This window comes from Colias croceus, chromosome 24 (assembly GCF_905220415.1).
Source record: "Colias croceus chromosome 24, ilColCroc2.1".
Taxonomy (NCBI): Eukaryota; Metazoa; Arthropoda; class Insecta; order Lepidoptera; family Pieridae; genus Colias; species Colias croceus.
The window spans coordinates 7,216,060-7,236,714 of record NC_059560.1 but is presented as its reverse complement, the minus strand read 5'-3'; the positions used below and the strand labels follow the sequence as shown (position 1 = coordinate 7,236,714).

General features: G+C 33.6%; 1 protein-coding gene across 2 annotated transcripts; it reads right to left on the bottom strand.

Annotated features, from left to right (window-relative positions):
- Nucleotides 1-1,454: 1,454 nt before the first annotated feature.
- Nucleotides 1,455-20,393, bottom strand: LOC123702783 (protein glass-like). Of its 2 annotated transcripts, none has more exons than XM_045650577.1 (10): nt 20,220-20,393; nt 11,052-11,238; nt 8,487-8,686; nt 7,454-7,565; nt 5,251-5,385; nt 4,313-4,714; nt 3,451-3,665; nt 2,871-2,954; nt 2,292-2,396; nt 1,455-1,769 (listed from the first exon to the last, which is right to left on the bottom strand). In XM_045650577.1, exons 2-10 carry the CDS (start codon nt 11,172-11,174, stop codon nt 1,697-1,699), a joined length of 1,449 nt encoding a protein of 482 aa, XP_045506533.1. In that variant the 5' UTR covers nt 11,175-11,238; nt 20,220-20,393; the 3' UTR covers nt 1,455-1,696. The 2 variants fall into 2 exon arrangements, with proteins under 2 accessions (XP_045506533.1, XP_045506534.1); XM_045650578.1 differs by having other exon boundaries at nt 7,454-7,562.
- Between the last annotated feature and the right edge of the window lie 262 nt (nt 20,394-20,655).

Below are 20,655 nucleotides of genomic sequence, written 5' to 3'. Positions count from 1 at the left end.
TATTCTGTACTATGTACGTAGTAATACTAGAATTGCTAATACTGATGGTTATGCTTGACCAGAAACATAATAATATTACAATAATATTGTAATGCATAATAATTTATGCTTATAACAAAAGATATTCAGGAGTGCTTAATCCAAATCACGGAAGTAACAGTTACAATGCGCCAAAATCCCAAGGATTGCAGACAATATTATAAAATGTTTATGTTTAACATAGATACAAATGTTATATTAATATTACATTTTCCAATAATTCCCTGAAAATACACCTTTATCCATGGCATATTTGTTTTCAAATGATTCTATTCTAGTTTGGAATCTATACGATGTAAAAGTACCTCTAAGAAAAATACACACAGATATGCGGGAAACGTCATTTTGACAGTTGAGAAACCAATTTATAGAATATTTGGTCCATGGAATTGAGTATAAAGCTTAAAATACAATCTAATGAAATGAGATCTATATAATATGGTTACATATAATATACGAATATCTACATTTTGGCATAATTAATACAACTACAATTTAACAATGAGAATTTTATAATTTTTTGGAAAAAGACGATTATAGGTCTACCAGAATCTGATGGCATATTTTTATTTAAGAAATAAAAGATTTTCATGTGGCAACTTATTTGACAAATATCAAATTGGTTGTCAAATTAGTTGTCTTTTTTGCAGTTGATGAATAATTTTTAGGATTTTGTCTAAAAAATCTTCGAAAATGTCGCTGCGATCACAAGCGAGATGTGTTGTTTATATTGTTGATAAGAAAACATTCGATGAAGAAGGGTCCAACACATCACAATTTTCAATTTTGAAGATTTTATTGGTAAATTGGATTTACCCGTTTTGATACTTTAAATTAAAAAAATATTATATGTAGGTAACTATAATATTGTTTGTTGATTAGAATATAATTTTATGAAAACTTATTACAGGAGTTTCCAATACGGCTATTCTTCAAGTCAAAGCTGTCCAAGTCAATTTTATAATGTGTTTCTGTTAATACTTACGAAAATAAACATAGTTTTATTTTATTTTTATTTTATTTTATAAAAAAATATAAGCAGTTTTGATCTACATTATCATTATATCGATATTTTCACATGGCATACTGGTAATAAATATACAAATATAGGTATGTGTAAATAATAATATGTATTACCCAGTATTACCTGTATACTGTATAAAAGTAATATGTATAATTGTACCTATATTATACATGTACCTAATATTATGTAGTATTAAGTGGATATCTCATTATTAAGTACAGTATTGTCCACTTAAGTAATGTGACTAATGATATTGAGGACAAAATAAAAAATAAGCAGTATCAAGATCGTTCAGTCCATTTTCCCTAGGGTTGCACACTCAAAATTTTGATTTCCCTAATTGCCATCAGATTCTGGTTTACCTATATGAAATCAAATCTTTATTAAGCTAAACGTCTTTTTCCACAAAAATAGCGTACACAAGGCGTACACCCACCGTACACCGATGAATGATAGCAATGATAGCTTTTATAGTCTATGACACGTCACTTTAAAAGTCATTTAGAAATGAACTCGCTTCTTCAAAGCCATACTTTTGCACATATCGCCGATATTACACTGAATTTGGCACAATTTTAAGAGGAATTCCTAAATATTTAGCCTGCATGCATGCATTGTGCAGCAATGCATGTGTCAGCCGAGCATGCCGCCAGACATGTTGCCATGCACTCGCATATGCCTGTTTAAATTGCCGGATTGGGAGAATCTGAAAAAAGACAAATTGAGAATTTCATTCGTGAAGATATGAAATATGTGGAAATAGGATATTGAGATTGTGTATGACTTTACGCAAAATGCATATCATTTAAAAATTCACTTGTTTTTAAGATTTTCAATAATAAGTACCCGCATTGCGTTTGCAAACGTTTAAAAATCTGAATCGGATCGAAATCGGCAATATTTTACATTTTTATATGTATTGAACTAACTGTGCCGGTGTGCGGTTTTACCCGCAGTCCTCCGCTTCTTTTGGTCTTAGCGTGATGACATATAACATTCCTCGTTAAATGGGCTATCTAACACCGAAAGAATTTTTCAAATCCGACCAGTTCCTGATATTAGCGCGTTCAAAAAAACAAATAATAGGTATATAGTATAGAAAAAGAAAGAAATAAAGATTGCTTTTTTCAAAAAAACATTCAAACAATAATTTTTTTATCCTCTTCATCCTTTTGAGTTCAGATACAAAAATTAAAACTTAAGTAAATGAATAGTGAAACAAGCAAACCTGAGTAAACATAATTTGCACTGGTAAGGTTTTTCCCCTGAGTGGATTCGAAGATGCTTCGTCAGCGTCGAGCTATCTGAGAACGCTTTCTTACATGATCTGCACCTGGATTTTATAAAATAATTATTAATCATTTTTATTAAAAAATCATATGGAACGAAACAATAAAAATATATATGTAGTTGTAAAAATATTTATTTTAGACACACTTAGATATTATGGTAAAGAGTTGTTATTTTTCGTTATTTCAGCAGTTTAAACTTTGAAATTCGAGTCTCTCTTGCGATACACTGCAGGTATATTATGTATATCAAAATTATATTAAAAAATGTGTGCGTGTACTAGTGTACACACGTAAGAATTGAAACTTCTTTATGACCTTATTTTTCAAAAAATAATTTACTATATGCAGCTTTACAAAAAGAAGTACGTCGAATCAAAGATGGCGCGTAACGGAAAAATGTCACGCGTAACGAAAAAATGTTACACTAAATTTATTTCCAACCCCGAAAGAAGTTTGACTTCAAAAAATAGCATTAGGTATTATGTTTATGCATTAAATTAAAATACAATACTTACTGATAAGGTCGTTCACCGGAATGCGTCCTCATGTGAGTAGTGACACTGGAGCTTTGGCTAAACCTTCGATCGCAAATAGGACACCTAGAAGAAAATATTAAGGGCATTAATAAATGAATAAATTCGAAAATTTTGACAACATTTTTAAAAATTCGATCACGAGGCGGGATTCAAACGCGCGTCTTTTTTCATTCTGGGCCACGTCTGTCCACTCAGCCACCCGTGATCCCGCCAGAGGAATCGAATTTATTCTACTCTTTTCACATATTGTAATCATTGAAATAATGATTCTCATAACATACATAAACTACGTGACAAATGTATAATGCGATCCTAATATTTATTACATACTAGCTGCTCCGCGCGGTTTCACCCCCGTAGCTCCACTCCTGTTGACCGTAGCATGATGTTATACTATAGCCTATAACCTTCCTGAATAAATGGGCTATCTAACACCGAAATAATTTTTCAAATCGGACCAGTAGTTCCCGAGATTAGCGCGTTCAAACAAACAAACAAACAAACTCTTCAGCTTTATAGTATAGATTTTACCTTTACCAGTTACCTAGTATCCACTTACCGAAAAGGTTTCTGGCCAGTATGCGTCCGTACATGGGCTGTAAGGTTAGCAGCTTGTGAGAAGCTCTTGTTACAATCAGCACATCTATACGGCCGTTCACCAGAATGTGTACGGAGGTGTGTCTTCAGGGTGCTAGGTCGGGCGTAGGTTTTACCGCAGATCCTGCAGAGGTTGGGCTTTTGTTCGTCTTCGTCAGAACCGCTGAGCGCACCGACCTGTGTGAGGTTTATTTGTGGTAAATAAATCCATACTTAATATTATAAATGCGAAAGTATAAACTCTGTCTGTCTGTCTGTTACTCAATCACACCTTAACTACAGAACCAATTTGCATGAAATTTGGTATAGAGATATTTTGAAACCCGAGAAAGGACATAGGATAGGTTTTATCCCGGAAATCCCACGGGAACGGGAACTATGCGGGTTTTTCTTTGACTGCGCAGGCGATGCCACTGGTGGACAGCTAGTAAATAATAAATAGTTCAGGACAATTTTCACACACGGCACGATCTGATCCCATACTAAGTTTTCGCTTGTGTTATGGAAACCAGATGGAATGCTATGTTATGTAATCTTGCTACAGTTAAATCGAAAATTTGTGAGAAAGAGTGGATGGAAATATGTTTAATTTGTTCGCTGTAGCTGATTGGATGTGGATATTACTAAGCTGTATTTATTCACAGTTTCTACGAGCTTAAATCTACCTACAGCTATAATTATCGTAACGGTGGCTAAAATTTTATATGTGAAAAAAAAATACTATCTAAGTACGTAGGTAATATCTGTATATATGCATATCATCTTCAAATATGCGTATTCGAAAACATAGCAAACGTAAATGAACATCGATATTTTTTACAAACCTGAACTTTCCCCGACCCATTCAAACACGAGGTATACCCATACTCCTGCTGATGCATCTGCCCCTGGTGGTTTAATAGATACCCGTTCTGCATGTCCTTCTGACCTTCTTGCGAATACATCTTCCCGGGGGACCTCTTTAAAACAGTACCTAAAGATTTCTGTGCTGAAAAACTTGGCTTCTGCTGGAATATTGCGTAGTTGGGATTACTTTTCTGCGCATTTTGTATTTGTATAGGTTTGAAGGTAGATGTGGCTGTTATTAACGGGTCTGATTGGTTGGGAGGTCGGAAGTCAGCGGTGAAGGAGTAGGTGGCTGATGGGTAGGATGTGGGGATCACGTTTTGAGCTGGCGGGTACACGACATTCACGGAGGGCGCGGCTGTGTTCTGGTTCCATTGTACCTGGTGTAAAAATAATAGAGTGATTAACTAACAATATATAAATATCGGAAATATACATTTCAAAAAGATATAGGTAGATTAAGAGCCTACGATTTACTGCCATTGTAGGCTACCAAAAGAATTTTCGTCAATAGTAGAGTTTATAAACATTCTACTTTAGAGTAGATACTTAGTAGAAATAATTTAACCTTCTAGAGCTAGTGCGCAAGAGCAACTTTTGTCTCCGCAACTATTTTGTCTCTCCCATCAACTGGGCTAGTAAGAAAGTGCGCGCACGTAGCGACGCAACTCCCAATAGAGTTGATGGGAAAGACAAAATAGTTGCGGGGACAAAAGTTGCTCTTGCGCGCTAGCTCGTATTTTCCTAAGTAGGTACATGTTGTGTATTTATGTTATGATAATTTATCAGCTTATCTCATCTTCATAATTCATAATACCTACCGACCAGATACCTATAGGTACCTATTGAAATTTAACATGTTTATCAAAATGTAGCTCTATATACCTACACCAAAATTCAATCATACATGATCTACCTGTGAACACAACTGATCTGGTTGGCAGCCGTGCATGGTCATGTTCATGGAGACATTGACGCTCATGGTGGGGAAAATGGGGGCACCTCCATAGTGCTCGTAGTACGGATACCCGCTGCCGCTGTTCACCATCATCTGTAGTTAGGAATTAAGGAGAGATATAAAAAAAATTAAACTGCCTTTAGATGGCTAGAACTGGGCAAATAGAATGGTGAATGAAAGAATGAAATATCCTTCGTTGAACACTAAATAAAGGACCTAGGTACCTATTACAAATAAGATCAAAGTAAGTAATAACATGTATAGGGGATGATGGTATTTTTGAAGAAGAAGTTGAGGAGAGAATAATAATATTCTCTCAAATTACCTACAATGGAAGGCTTTTTAATCAAAACAATCTTCAAATTAAATAGGTTAACCCGAAAGTCAAAACCAAAAAAAGTCAAATTGTGAAACTCTTCCTTTTTTTTAAGTTGGTTGAAAATATATAAACAGGCTAGGTAGGTAGGTAGTAGCTTTAAATGCTTTTGTTAAAATAAAGTTCAAACGTTGTTGTGGTGTTTTTCTTGTTCTTGTATTGTATTAAGTTAAGAAATGTTTCTTTCTTTTGAATGGTGCAAAAACGTAAGCCAACTTATTTGTTCTGTGTTTGATGTTTCGCGTAACATTTAATTAATATAATATTGACAAGTAATTTTGAGACCTTTTTAACGTGGTTTGGGTTGAACATGTTTAGGAATTAGGTACCTATTAATTAAAAACAAGATGAATTTAAACTTTAAAAAATCGAAAATATATTTTAATAGCACCGAAATGCAACTACTTAATGTTAAACACAGATTTTTTGATAGGTACATTTTATAAATATAAAATATTTCGGGATAATTTTCACACACGGCACGATCTGATCCCATACTAAGCTTTCGCTTGTGTTATGGAAACCAAATGGCTGATAAACATACAATACTTAGGTATATAGATAATTAACCCCCAGACACGGAGCAAACATCTATGTTCATCACACAAATATTTGCCCCGGGTGGGAATCGAACCCACGACCAGTGGCTTGGAAGGCTGCAGGGTCACTACCAACCGGCCAGTCAAATTCTATAAGACTTCTTCCAACAATAATGATAAAAACTTTGAGCAATGTCACGTTTTAAAGCTTGTTAAAATGTGTAAGTACGTGACACGCGTAATGAAACTATCACGTAAATTGTAGGTTCTTTTTCATTAGGTAATATTAATCCATGCCTTCTGTGATCAAATTACACAATTATTAAGCTATTGCATAGCTTCTATCGCGGGCCTTGAGCACGGGGACCGAATGGAGAAATTCCGTAACGAAAAAACCTCACGCTCCCCACTCCGACGGGCTCGGAGGTGTGGCTTGAAGGCATGCTATGCAATAGCTTTACCGCGGCAGTTCCCGAGTGCCACACGTCTTTTTATTATTATATTATCTCTGGTCTTATGTCGTTCATTGAATGCACTAATTATAGAAAGTTCAAGTAATTTCTAATAGGTGAACTAATGTAACTGTATCGACTATAGCTGGAATTTGCATATTCTCTATCATGGGTGGGTGTGGTGTCACGCCCAGTTCCCCCTTTTAGCCATCCTACTGATAAATCCATAATTAGAGTATGTTATTATGTCTGTGTGTTGTTGTGTAAGTATATGGTTAGGTACTGTGAAATGTTTAGATATAGGTATATTATAATTGTAAATAATATAAATTTTGGGAAAATTTATTGAAAAATGAAAACAATTATGACGTAGGTAATAGCGCAGAATCGTTCTAATTTCACTTAAATGTTATGTTTGCTAAACTGGATATTAATCATCTTTCTTTATCCTTCTCCTTTTGACACAAAATTATAAATAGATAATGCTAAAATAATTAAATTATTTATTTACGGAGAAAGTAATCTTCTAAAGACCTACATTTTATAAAGATATCAAATAACTTCGCAGTGAGGACTCAATAAATATAAGTACGAATAATTTCTATTCAACAAAAACCTATCAAATCCGTACAAAACCAGTCAATACAACCCTACCAACTAATCAAATGAAACCGCAAAAGTACATAAGTTTGGATTAAATTTGATTAATCATACCGCCCCTAATATTTCATTTCCGAATCGCGGCCATCTCTTTCTCCCCTGTATATGTAGATAGGAGTGAGGGAGATGAATACCTGTGGGTGAACGCCCTCCGAGCAGTCGCCGTGGACGACCGCGTGCTTCAACGAGAGGAGGACGTCGGCTGCCTCCCCGCCGCGTTCCCGGCATTCACCGGTGTTGTTCCTGCTAGGGGTTTGATATTATAGATATGGTATGGTTATATAATTATTATTGTGTTGAGCTATGAGTACCTTCCGTTTTAGGTATGGTTATAGCACAGGTTACCTATAGGCAATTATTATATTGTGTTGAGTTGTGAGGTACCTTCCGTTTTGGACGGTAATGTTTTTAAACGCGGAAGATGACGAATGTGGAATGAGAGATTACATTAGGTTTCTACAATTATAAAACCTATTGTTTTAACGTTGTTCAAAATATATAAATCTAAAGTAGGTACATAATATATAAACTCTAAGAATGACTCTACATTTCGCTCTACCAGATGTTTTATCAATTTAAGTAGATATTTTAATAAGTAATACCTATTCTAAGTACTTATACATAGCCTAGGTACGTAACGTAGGTGATAATACCGTCCGCGTCGCGGATTAAACTTCGACAGAATAGAAAAAAATCTATTAGAAATAAGTACTTATTTTTGTAGCAATATACCTATTTATAGCACCCCGCAACGGAATAAAATATTTAGTTTACACAATGAGTTATACTTCAGAGTTCAGAATATTAAATATCTACCGAATATCCCTACTTTATTCTATAATAAACTATATTACTTTGTGTGAAAAGGTAATACCTAAACTTTCACTATTTAAAAATATAAGTACATAACACATTTTTAACAAATAACATTAAACAAGTACCTACATAGTAGGTAAGTACTAAGATAGAAACTTTTTTTATAAAATTTCTATTGCTCCCTTATTATGATTAGGAAATTATGTTTGTTACTCCTTCACGCAAAAACTATTACAGTAGGTAAACACACAGAGAATAAATTAGATACGATAGTTTTATCACGATACGGGAAAAGGAACTACGCAGGCGAAGCCAATTAAAAGGTTCAGTATATTTCTACTTAACACTCACTTATACCCCGGGCATGGCGAGAATGGGAACAGCGAAGGCAGCGGGTCCAACTCCAACGAGGGAAGGGAGAAGGAGCCCATGTCCTCCGCGGGCCAGCCCGGCTCGTTCACATCGCCAAGGTTGACATCGCAGGGAGCTATGGAGTCGCTGAGCGCGTTTAGCTCTTCACCATTTTCGGGACAGCAGTTTTCTTGCTCCTGCTGTAATTTTATACTGTTAATCCCAATGAAATTATAAAAAGGTGTAGATTACATTGACGCATACACGGTTAGATGTCAAAGTGAGAAGGTATGATTGATATAATATATCAACTATCGAGAGCGAAAAAAATAAAAAAATACCGAAGTACAATGTTGCTAATTAGCCACATTTAGAAGTGCTATTCCCACTAACTTATAAATTGTGAGGTCATTGGTATATCTATACTTGTAAATAAATTAACAATTCGTTGAGCAACAGTTAATCGACCATACTGGAGCTCTGATTGGAAAATTTTCCCCGCAAAATATCGATTCAAATTTGTTGCAACTTAATTACCAAGATTACAGGTCTTTAGAATAACTGTGATACCGTATGCTTAAATATGTATTTTATAATTAAGGTCAAATATCAAGGAAGTGCAGGAGTTATGTATCATTAATTAATATTAACAAATGTTGTTAATAGTAAAAAATAAAGTCTTACTAAGTAGGTAAGTAATAGAGATAAGAGAATACGTGATTGTCGTATATGAAATTTATCTTTTTAAAATTAATTCTGGAATATTTATTTATTTATTTATTTATTAGGTTTACCAGTAATTGTTACACAAAATAAACAAGTAAGTATATATAAAATTAATCTTAAAACTAAGTGTACAATTTAAGGTAGGTAAACACCGCATGCATACATTTAAATTTTAAAAGGTTTTACACAGGAAACAAAACAAAGAACAAAAAATACATATAAAGATCTTAAACTAAGTGATGCACAAAGTATTTAAATTTATTTAACCTAAGGGAGAACATATCTAGATCTTGAGCAAATTCATTGTAAATTCTACAGAGTCTAGGAATTGGAGAATTGGAACCAAGGACAGTCCTACGTAAGGGGGGAGATAGAAGGTTAATGGGGTATATCACTTAGGTATTATATGAATGCGACAATAATTCTGGCTTATCTGCCTCTTACCACTTTGCTGTTATAAATAATCATAGATAGATGTTATAGAAGATCTTTAAGGGAGTACATTTTTATATCTATCTTAATATTTCTCGAAAAAAAAAACAGATAAGTAGGTACTTATTACTTTAATTGAATAGGAATAAACGTGTAAGAGAACTCACGATACCGACGAATCGGCCGACGGCTAAAGAACAAGGAAACTAAAGTTAGTCGTATCGTATATTTTATCGTATTGTAGAAAATTAACAATTTTTACTTTTTGGAAAATTACTCTTGCATTTTCGCTATATCAAATAGCATGGATTAGTACCTTACTTAGTTACGTAACCGTAACAGCTAAACTATCTTGAACGAAATTCAGAAATGAACATAGCAGTTTCATGTTCTTTAAAATCTGGAAAGTTTTAGATTTATTTAAGGACCTATATAGATGTTCTGTTAAGCCAAAAATAAATATTATGACCAAAGTCTTACCTTATGTTTATTATGTTTTTACTTTTAAACATTTTCCGGTTTTGAAAGGAGAGATTACATCATAGATGACAAGGCGAAATTTATTTACCTAAATACCACTTATAATAATCCGAGGAATTCCCAATCCAGAAAAAAATATTTCTTGTACTAATATTACATCTAAAATAATATTTTAAAGCTACTTAGTTTGTTTCGTTTGGTAGGTCGAACGCACTAATCACAGGGACTACGCAAGTGCTACGAAATCGCTACGAATAAAAACCATCATCATTCTTAATTTTATGGAAAATGTATTTCTTTATTCATAACCATAAGTACAAAAAAAGAGGATGAAATTAGCGACTCATGAATTATTAATTTTAATTGCTTCGTTCCGCGGTTTTTTTGATGTGACGTTAACCACAATATTTCAGTAGTCAAAAATCGGGATTTTATGGAGAGGAAAACCACGTAATATTTCTAATATCAATTCGGACAACATTTTTTTAAAGTCAAACATTTATCAATATCATGGTGATATTTTCACAATCAATATGGCATCTTTTTAAAGCACATGATGAATATGAAATTGTGCTTTCCTAAGATTTTATTACCTATATTATATAGATAATAAAAAATTTGAAACCTGTAAATTATCGCATCTTTTAAATAAGGTGTTATTGTTAGAATTATAAAATTCTAACGATTCGGGTGTTCATTATTAGGATTTCATCTTAATTTTCAAAATCGATACTTTAATACTTAAATATTAGAAATATTATTGGTAGTTAGTCTATGATTTTTAATTCTGATTTCTGTTCGATTTTAATTTTTGCTCTCCTCGACGATTACATAACTACATGTAGGTATCATCTTATTAACTTTCACGATATTATCACTTACAGAGATAATCACACACAATCAACACTTGTTATTAATTCTCAATACCTGACAGCACTGATCAGGGAACTCCCTCAGCTGGTCGCAGGTGCACGGCTGCAGAGGATCGCAGCACAGGGAGGGCTCGCAGCACTCCCCGAACTGCGGGTTGTTGGGCACATAGCAGTCCATGGCTCCGCCTATGCGCGGACGGAGGGCGGGTCTCTCCGGCGCTTGTAGTCACGGGCTGCCATGTCTGAGGGGGTGGGCGAGATGTGAATTACGTTTGAGATGTAGGGTTTTGTTGATGCTGTTTTGAAAAACAATTCAATAAAAGGAGGTACGAAATGAGAAAGTAGTATAGCTATTAGCTATGGTTTTGTCGTAACTTTTATAAAAACAAAAATATATAATATACCTACCGCTTCTCTAATGTGAGCATTTTGCCTATGAAAACATAATCTTATACCGTATACGATAGCTCTCGTGCTGGTGGCAAAGTTGGGTGGGTTGCTTGTTATGGGTGTACACATAGAGTTTTAAGAATTCATCTAGGTATTTGAAAAAAAATGCGTCTGCAATTTTAGACTATAACCTATAACCTCCTTTGAGCTTAGTATACCAACAGTGGGACACCCTGTATACCTACGGCTTAAATTATCTACTAATTTCTATAGACTATGCTATAAAAATGGTTTGGATAAAATATTTTGCTTAACTAGTTATAGAAACGCAAAAAATTCAATTAGGCATAGTGACATAATATGTTATGTAGTATGATAATATAATAGCCAGACCATTAATAAAATAGGTATCTAACTTATTTAATCATAGATTAAATTAGTCTAGACAAGTCTAGATTACTAAGACTCAGACTAAAGATAAATTAAATATTTTTTACGAGTTCTACGCGATTAAAATGGTAGCGATACTTACATTATTAATTTGAACTGAAAAATTTATAAATATGTACTTAGTCGAATTAAAATATTATTAGATATATTATACTAAAATGTAGAGTTCTCAAAGATGTTTTCGTCCAATCTGTAAGTAGGTAGATAGTGTATAGTGACGATTTAAATAAATTCAATAAATCTAGACAAATTTAGGTATAAATAACGGTGATTTGTACTAATGAACAAAAAAAAACGAATTTTTACAGTTTCGCTTTTAATGTTAGCTAAATATCATTTTGATGTCAACCATATAAAAATTAATAAACTTCACTACATAGTATAAAACAAAGTCGCTTTTTCTGTCCCTATGTCCCTTTGTATGCTTAAATCTTTAAAACTACGGAACGGATTTTGATGCGGTTTTTTTTAATACATAGAGTGATTCAATAGGAAGGTTTCGGTGTTTGTTAGTGTCCGCTTCTACTGCTTCGTCTCCGAATCGGTGGTAAATGTTAAAAATATGTATTGACGTTTCAAAAGTGCTTCTCGAAGAAGTCTAATTGAATAAATAAATGTTTGAGTTTGAGTTCGGTATATAAGTAATTTATTAGGTTTGAGACAAAGCGGGCGAAGCCGCGGGCGATAAACTAGTATATTGATATTTTAAAGTTATAAAAACTATTCAACATTCTATCGGGTAGGTCTGAGAATCGGCTAACATCTATTTTTCATAACCCTAACTGATAAGAGTGGCAGAACAACGTTTGCCGGGACAGCTAGTAATGTTTAATATTGTTACCTTACGGTGCATTTACATCAAATGAACATAGAGCTACAGGCCTACAGCTCTATAAGGCTACAGCTAGAGCAATAGCATTATTTTATGATCTTTTAGTATAAACGAAAACTCGTATTCAGTGTTGTTCAGTATTAGAACATTTCATAGAATATTTTCCAACGCACTAAGAAGTAAGAACAACGAACTACGCTACGCTACCATCGTTTACACTAAAAGAATTTGACTTAGTGGGGTTTGAGCATGAGGGCCAAGTTCAAATAGAAATAGGGTCTCGGCCATCATATTGAAGGTAATCATCAATACATATAATAAAATTCTAAAAAAGCGGTGTCTGTACAATGAAAATATGGAAAAAAAAATTAGCAGGTGTTATTACTAAATCGATCCCAAACCCAAAACTGTAGTTATAAAATTTTTTGTCTGTTTGTCTGTTTGTCTGTTTGTCTGTATGTTCGTGCACGCTAATCTCAGAAACGGCTTATCCGATTTAGATGCGGTTTTCACTAATATATTGGAGTAATCTTCATTTAACATTTAGTGTTTATTTCATGTCAATCGGTTCGTAAACAAAAAAGTTATGACCATTTAAGTATTCACGGCGAACATTTGCTAAGGCATTCTATTTATTGTACACTGTACGATATAAGTTATCTGTTACAGTTATTCCTATATCATCATCATCATCATCAATACATCATCAATACATATAATAAAATTCTAAAAAAGCGGTGTCTGTACAATGAAAATATGGAAAAAAAATTAGCAGGTGTTATTACTAAATCGATCCCAAACCCAAAACTGTAGTTATAAAATTTTTTGTCTGTTTGTCTGTTTGTCTGTTTGTCTGTTTGTCTGTATGTTCGTGCACGCTAATCTCAGAAACGGCTTATCCGATTTAGATGCGGTTTTCACTAATATATTGGAGTAATCTTCATTTAACATTTAGTGTTTATTTCATGTCAATCGGTTCGTAAACAAAAAAGTTATGACCATTTAAGTATTCACGGCGAACATTTGCTAAGGCATTCTATTTATTGTACATTGTACGATATAAGTTAACTGTTACAGTTATTCCTATAAATGTCCAGGTGATCATATCGAAAGTCCCCAAGGGTGGGGTAAGCTGAAGTAGTAGGGGGGAAGGGGTCAAATTAGAATTATGTTTTTTTCTAGGTAAATTTTATACATAAAATGTCCTTTAAATTATGTCGTATTATATTTTTAACTCCCGACGCAAAAAGATGAGTGTTTGACAACTGTGTGTATAATATATGTTTGTGCTACCGTAGCTCGCTAACAGGTAATCCGAATTTGATGCGGTTTTTTTGTTAGGCAGCATATTTTCCGACGCTGGTTCTTAGATAAAGTGTATCGAAATGGGTTCATCCATTTATTATATCTAGGTATATAGGGGTAAAAGTGAAATGAAAGTGAACGACCTATCAGTAACAATAAGTAAAATTTTATCAAAATCGGTTCATCCATTTATTTTTTGATATAGGTATAAAAGTGGTAATAAAAAAATGAATTTTGTCAAATATACTCAAGTGACATATCAAATGAAAGGGCATGACGTGTAAAGTATAATTAGACATACCTATTGAATCAAAATCGGTTCATCCATTTATTATACCTATATATTGGTAAAAGTGGGAATGAAAAAAACGAATGTTGTCAAATATACCCAAGTGACATATCAAATGAAAGTGCATAACGGGTGAAGTACAGTTTGTTTGTTATAGTTAAATATGAAAGGGCAAAGTGTGAATTACAATTAGTCATATTTTATCGAAATCGGTTCATCCATTTATTACATTTAGGGCACTTTAGGGGCGACAGTGGGTATAAATAAACCAAATGGAGCATCAAACGACAGGATATGACGTGTACAATGTACATATAGGTACAATTAGATATGGTTTACATCAAAATCGGTTCTGCCATTTACTAGGGATGGAAAGGAAAGGGTTGAAAGTCTGTGAAAGAAGAGGAGATATGGGAGCGAGAGGATAGCCACACCCTGGAAATTTTGAACTCTACTCAAAGCCACATAGGCCTGGCCCTTGGAATTTTTTTTTCCTAAATATACCACTTCTTTTGCCACTGTGGTCCATTACAATTTGGGCACGGTCACGGCCCAAATCAATATGATGTAGGAATGTAATATGGAGGTACATTTGATAGTTCGGTCTCGCTCACTTGAAAATATTACATGAAAATAAGAAACCGAAGTTTAAAAATTTAAAAATTAAAAAAAAAATCCCAAAGCAACGAAGATAAAGGAATAAATCATTTTTCAAACTTCCCGACGATTTTAAAAATTAAGTACCATTATAAAAAAAATATATATATTTATAGTGGTATATATTATGATATTATATTATGATAATGTTGGCATGGCAGCCCCGACGACTTTGTTTTTTTTTTATAAATATTTAAAATGGTATTTATTTTTAAAGATCATCGGGAAGTTTGTGAAATTATTTATTCCTTTTTCTATGCACTTTTCTTCGTTGCGTTGGGTTTTTTTTTATTTAATTTTTATTGCACGGTCTAAACGGTTTAGTTACTACAGGCGTGAGACAGGAAAGATCTGATTTGGATTTGGTGCTGGATTTGATAAAAACTGAGTATCGATTAAACTGATCAGTTGCTGCACGATACATTGTTAATAACATCCATACAAGGAAGGAAGAAATTTGCTCGCCTCCCCCCTGGTGCTTAAAAATAATATGACATAATTTAAAAGAAATACATAGAAAATTTATTAGGCATTTATTTTTTTTATTTTTTAGCTCAGTTCGGTAGTAAATTTTACTATCAGTTCTTTTAATTATTTATGGTAGTACGTGTTTACTCAATAATTAAGTTAATTAGTAACTACTATGCAGTCACTATTCCACGCGGACGAAGTCGCGGGCACAGCTAGTTTTAATAATAAAAGTAAAATATAGAGCCACTGTAATACTTTTTTTTTCTTATTTATTTAGGGATTTTTGTACAAAAAGATGATGTCAGCGTCGTAACTTATACAATGATGGTACAATGCACAATTTAGAAACATAAACTTTTACCTCATAAAACTCTCCTTGACACTACGATATAAATCGATCGATGCACAGATAAACCACGACCTACGCAATAATTTTTTTTTCCTACTGTTATGTAAAATTCGTTATAATTAATATGGTATCCCACCGTTGAGGTATTACTTGTTGCATTAACGGTTTCATCTGTAAGGTTTCTCAAATTATTATGTGCATGATTCGTTGGATTAAAAGACGTAAGCATTGAGACTCAAACCCCACTAAGTGTTTTAGTGTAAACTAAAAGAATTTGACTTAGTGGGGTAGCGTAGAGCATTCTTTCGTTTTTCTTACTTCTTAGTGCGTTGGAAAATATTCTATCAAATGTTCTAATACTGAACAACACTGAATACGAGTTTTCGTTTATACTAAAAGATCATAAAAGAATGCTATTCTAGCTGTAGCCTTAGAGCTGTAGCTCTATGTTCGTTTGATGTAAATGCACCGTAAGGTAACAATATTACCTATAGGTACCTACATTATCTATACTAGTCTATACTAATATTATAAAGAGGAAAGGTTTGTAATTATGTATGTATTTATTTAAATGGTTTTCACGAATAAACTACGGGACCGATTTAGATGAAATTTGGCACAGACAATCTTTAGAGCCTAAGGCTGGTTGCAGAGCTTGACCGACCGTCAGTGCGTACCGTCGGTCCTGACGATACGCATCAACATTTGTATGACTATGACACTAATGCGCATGACAATACGCGTGCGTATGGTCGGTCTAGCTATGAAAGGTTTTATGAATTTCCATACATATGACAAGCGCGACTGACGTACGCACTGACGGTCGGTCAAGCTCTGCAACCAGCCTAAAGATATCAAAGATACCAAAATCGTCGCCTTACTAAATGATGTGACGGTATTGCCATGACGCGGCTTTGAAATTTTACTCTCAACGCACCTAAAGAATTTTCATATCAAAAAATCATGTTGTAGGTAAACCATTTGTAAACTAACACCCGACTAGACGATTGTCGCTTCTTGAGAAGAATCTTCATCGTTATTACTCTTAAATCGCTTTGTCCATGCAGTTTTAACATAATTTACATAAATTGTATGTCCATTCTATATTTCTATACACATTGTAATAGATAATATATTAAGTTAATTTATTAGTAATTTAATAAAAGTAAATAAAAATAACGTGACTGCATCATGCAAAACAATGTTGAACTGATCTTCTCTAGATAGGCTTAAAGAATAATACTTTTATATTTAACCGAACATTATATCTAAATATATAAAATGGAAAATTATATACATAACTAGTGGTCCGCCCCGGCTTCGCCCGTGGTACATATTTCGCAATAAAAGGTAGCCTATGTCCTTTCTCGGGTATCAAAATATCTTCATACCAAATTTCATGCAAATTGGTTCAGTAGTTTAGGTGTGATTGAGTAACAGACAGACAGACAGAGTTACTTTCGCATTTATAATATTAGTATGTATGACTGATTGACACACAGGATTGACATTATACATTATACACACAAGGCATATAGGTTTAGATATTAATTTGAGTAGGTAGTTAGGAAGGTACTCTACGTACGATTGGTTCAATTTGTACAAAATTTCCGCCAGTTTTCCTGTTAGATGGCGATAAATCATGGTAAATATTATATTTAATTAATAATTTAAGATTTATTTCAGGACTAGGATTCCGCCCGCGGCTTCGCCCGCGCAGTCAAAGAAAAACCCGCATAGTTACCGTTCCCGTGGGATTTCCGGGATTACGTCATTTTCCCGGGATAAAAAGTAGCCTATGTCCTTTCTCGGGTATCAAAATATCTCCATACAAAATTTCATGAAAATTGGTTCTTTAGTTTAGGCGTGATTGAGTAACAGACATATCTACATACAGAGTACATACTTTCGCTATATAATTTACTAGCGGTCAGCCCCGGCTTCGCCCGTGGTACATATTCACGTTTTCTCTACATAAGAACTATCCTCGAACTTCAAGGAATATTATAAAAAAAGAATTAACGAAATCGGTTAAGCCGTTCTCAAGTTATGCGCTTACCAACACATTTTGGGATTCATTTTTATATTTATTTCAGGATTTCAGGGATTTGTTAGTATTTAACCATACTCTCGGTAAAGAAGGACAATTAATATTAATTATGACAAGTCAGATTTTCAATATCAAATAATATTGAGTAACGGCCTATTTATAACCGCTTCTGGTCTCTGGATATTTCTATGTACATGTATGTTTACATATGTATGTCTTTAAAATATTAAATACGTTATCAGAACAATATAAACAATTATTAAATCAGCCCAAAGTATAGTCGATGCGAATGAAGTCGGTCAGATAGCTAGACAATAATTAAAGACTCTACCTACCTATTATTTATGCACGCTAATAAATAAATTCAGTATTAAAATCGTCGATAAATATTCGCAAATTATAATGAGAATAATATGAATTCAGCATAAAATTACAGCATATGATTATCACAGATTATAAGAGTTCATGGCTAATCCAATGCGTTAGATGGGACATATTTTTATTTATCTGTAGGTATATATAGTAAAAATCGATGCTGCTTTGTTTTAGAGCAATCGAAATTCTATTTTGCGACCGAAATTTATTTGAACAGAAGAAAAAATTTTAAAATGAGCTAATAGCTAATTTTATACTCATAAGTTTTAATAAGCGGTTCGATTCCACATTCTTTATTCGAACCGCGAGGGACTGGAACATGCTTCCTGAGTCTGTGGTTCCCCGACGAGTACAATATGGGGGTCTTCAAGCGAAGAGTGAACAGGTACCTTCTAGGGAAGCGCGTTCCATCTTAGACCACATCTCAGCTTAACATCAGGCGAGATTGTGGTCAAGCGCTTCCCTATTCCCAATTAAAAAAAAATCAAAATAAAATAAAAAAATCGCGCTTAAAATATGTTATCACACGGATAACTCCTTTTCAAATAAGGACCGAATTACGAATATCGGTTCACCGGGCATGGATTGTGAAAAATCTAATTTATGACAAACGAAAAAAAAATAAGATAGGTATACATACCTATTACCTACATAAGTATATATCTCCTCGATAGAATCAATGTAAGTACTTAGTAGAATTAAGAGATAAAATTTTAGGTTTTATTAATTGTAGAGATAACTTTGAGGATTTTTTTTTATATTTTAGCAATGGGTTCATAGATTTCGTTGATACTATTACTATCCATCCTAGCGAACCGCAAATGTAACCTCTCTTGCTACTAAGTAGTTAGGTAGGTACCTACTTAATTTCCTTTTTTTTTTTATATTTAAGCGGGCAAGCGAGCAGGCGGGTCACCTAATGGAAAGTGAAGCCCGCCGCCCATTGGCATTCGCGTTGTCAGGGGCACCGCGAACGTGTTGCCGGCCTTTAAGATGTTTATATGCCCTTTTTTTGAAGATTTCCTTGTCGAAGACGCTTGTCCTTTTTCTTGAATTTTCATGAAAAACCTTCACGGTTATTTATTAAGTAATTTAATTTGAGATATAGAGATGTTGTCATAAATGCCGTATTTTTTGTATCTTCAGAAGCATAATCTTGATGTAGGTAGGTACTAAGAAAATTTTCTTCGTCTATCTGTCATATTGTTACTCCCAAACAGCTGGTCACATTTGGATTTTTTTTAACAAGACTACCACCAACCATAATAAATCGTACAAAGAATTCGTTCTAGTTCTAGATTATAAATCTAATATAATTGAGTTTGTAAAAAATAATATTTTACAAAATCATCGTGTAAAATAATATAATATAGATGTTTTTTTTAACCTAGTTAGTCAAATCAACTTTTTTTTTCAGAAAATTGGCCCAAAAAATCGAGAAAAAATGTTTAGGTAGGTTTTACATTTTACAGAACGTTGCGGTTGATGTTAAATAAAAAAAAATATTTAAATTACGGAAAAAAATAAAGGTAAGCTGTCTTTGATATTAGATGATGAGATAAATAATCTTATTTCACAGAACAAGAGCACGCAATACGTTAATAAAATTATGGTAGGTCAGGTTAATTATCTTAGGTATTGCACCGATGAAAATACTTATACGATAATTGATAATGACAATTAATTCCACACTCACTTGTAGTTATTACTTAGGTTAAATTATTACGTAGGTAAGTTAGGTTTCATACCTTTTTGTATAGTCGGTATAGAATCTATGGACTCTATATTACGAATCATTTTTCAAATTGGTTAAATATTTAAAGTATTCGTTCAATGTTAAAATCATTTAGAATATAAATCAATTCAACATTATATCCAACACAACTTACAAAAAAAAACCTTTCACCGAAGTAATGTTCAAATACCTATACAAATGTTTCCTATTGTATTGCCTTCAATGCGAAAACCGCGACCTCTTTAACGTTTCAGAGAGACCTTGTGAATGCCAATTGAGAACTTTTTTGTAAAGAACCTCCTTTCAAAATTAATACAGACCTCAGAAAACTAATCCATAGTAATCCAAAAGCGACACAATATTTAAAACACATCACAAAATCACTGTAACACTAAACATTCACTAGCACTAATTAAATTAACCGTACCGCTAAAAGCATGCGCCATGGCAACTTTAGTATCGGCATTAAAAAATCAATTTGTATTTGTCAAGAGACGAACCCTTACTGGCTAGTGTTGGTGACTAAATGACTATCTCTGAAGTGTGCTAAGTATACCCGCCCCTACAGTAATTGGATGTTTGTATTCAACCCCTCGTCTGAAAAAAAAACATGACATATTGTGCGCGGGAAAGTAGCTGTCACCGCGTATCGGGTTAACATGGCGGTCAGCGCGGAAGCTTTTGTTTTTGCGGTGGGAACCATTTATGGTGATCTGATATTTATTTAGATAACTAATGAAGTTATTAATTCATAAA

What these genes read in the sequence shown, in the direction of transcription:
- LOC123702783 (XM_045650577.1), bottom strand. Translation starts at nt 11,174, where the DNA reads ATGGACTGCTATGTGCCCAACAACCCGCAGTTCGGGGAGTGCTGCGAG. An exon ending in CGGAGGGCGTTCACCCACAG is followed by an intron (nt 5,386 to 7,453) that starts GTATTCATCTCC and finishes TCCTAACTACAG; the next exon opens with ATGATGGTGAACAGCGGCAG. An exon ending in CAGATCAGTTGTGTTCACAG is followed by an intron (nt 4,715 to 5,250) that starts GTAGATCATGTA and finishes TTTTTACACCAG; the next exon opens with GTACAATGGAACCAGAACAC.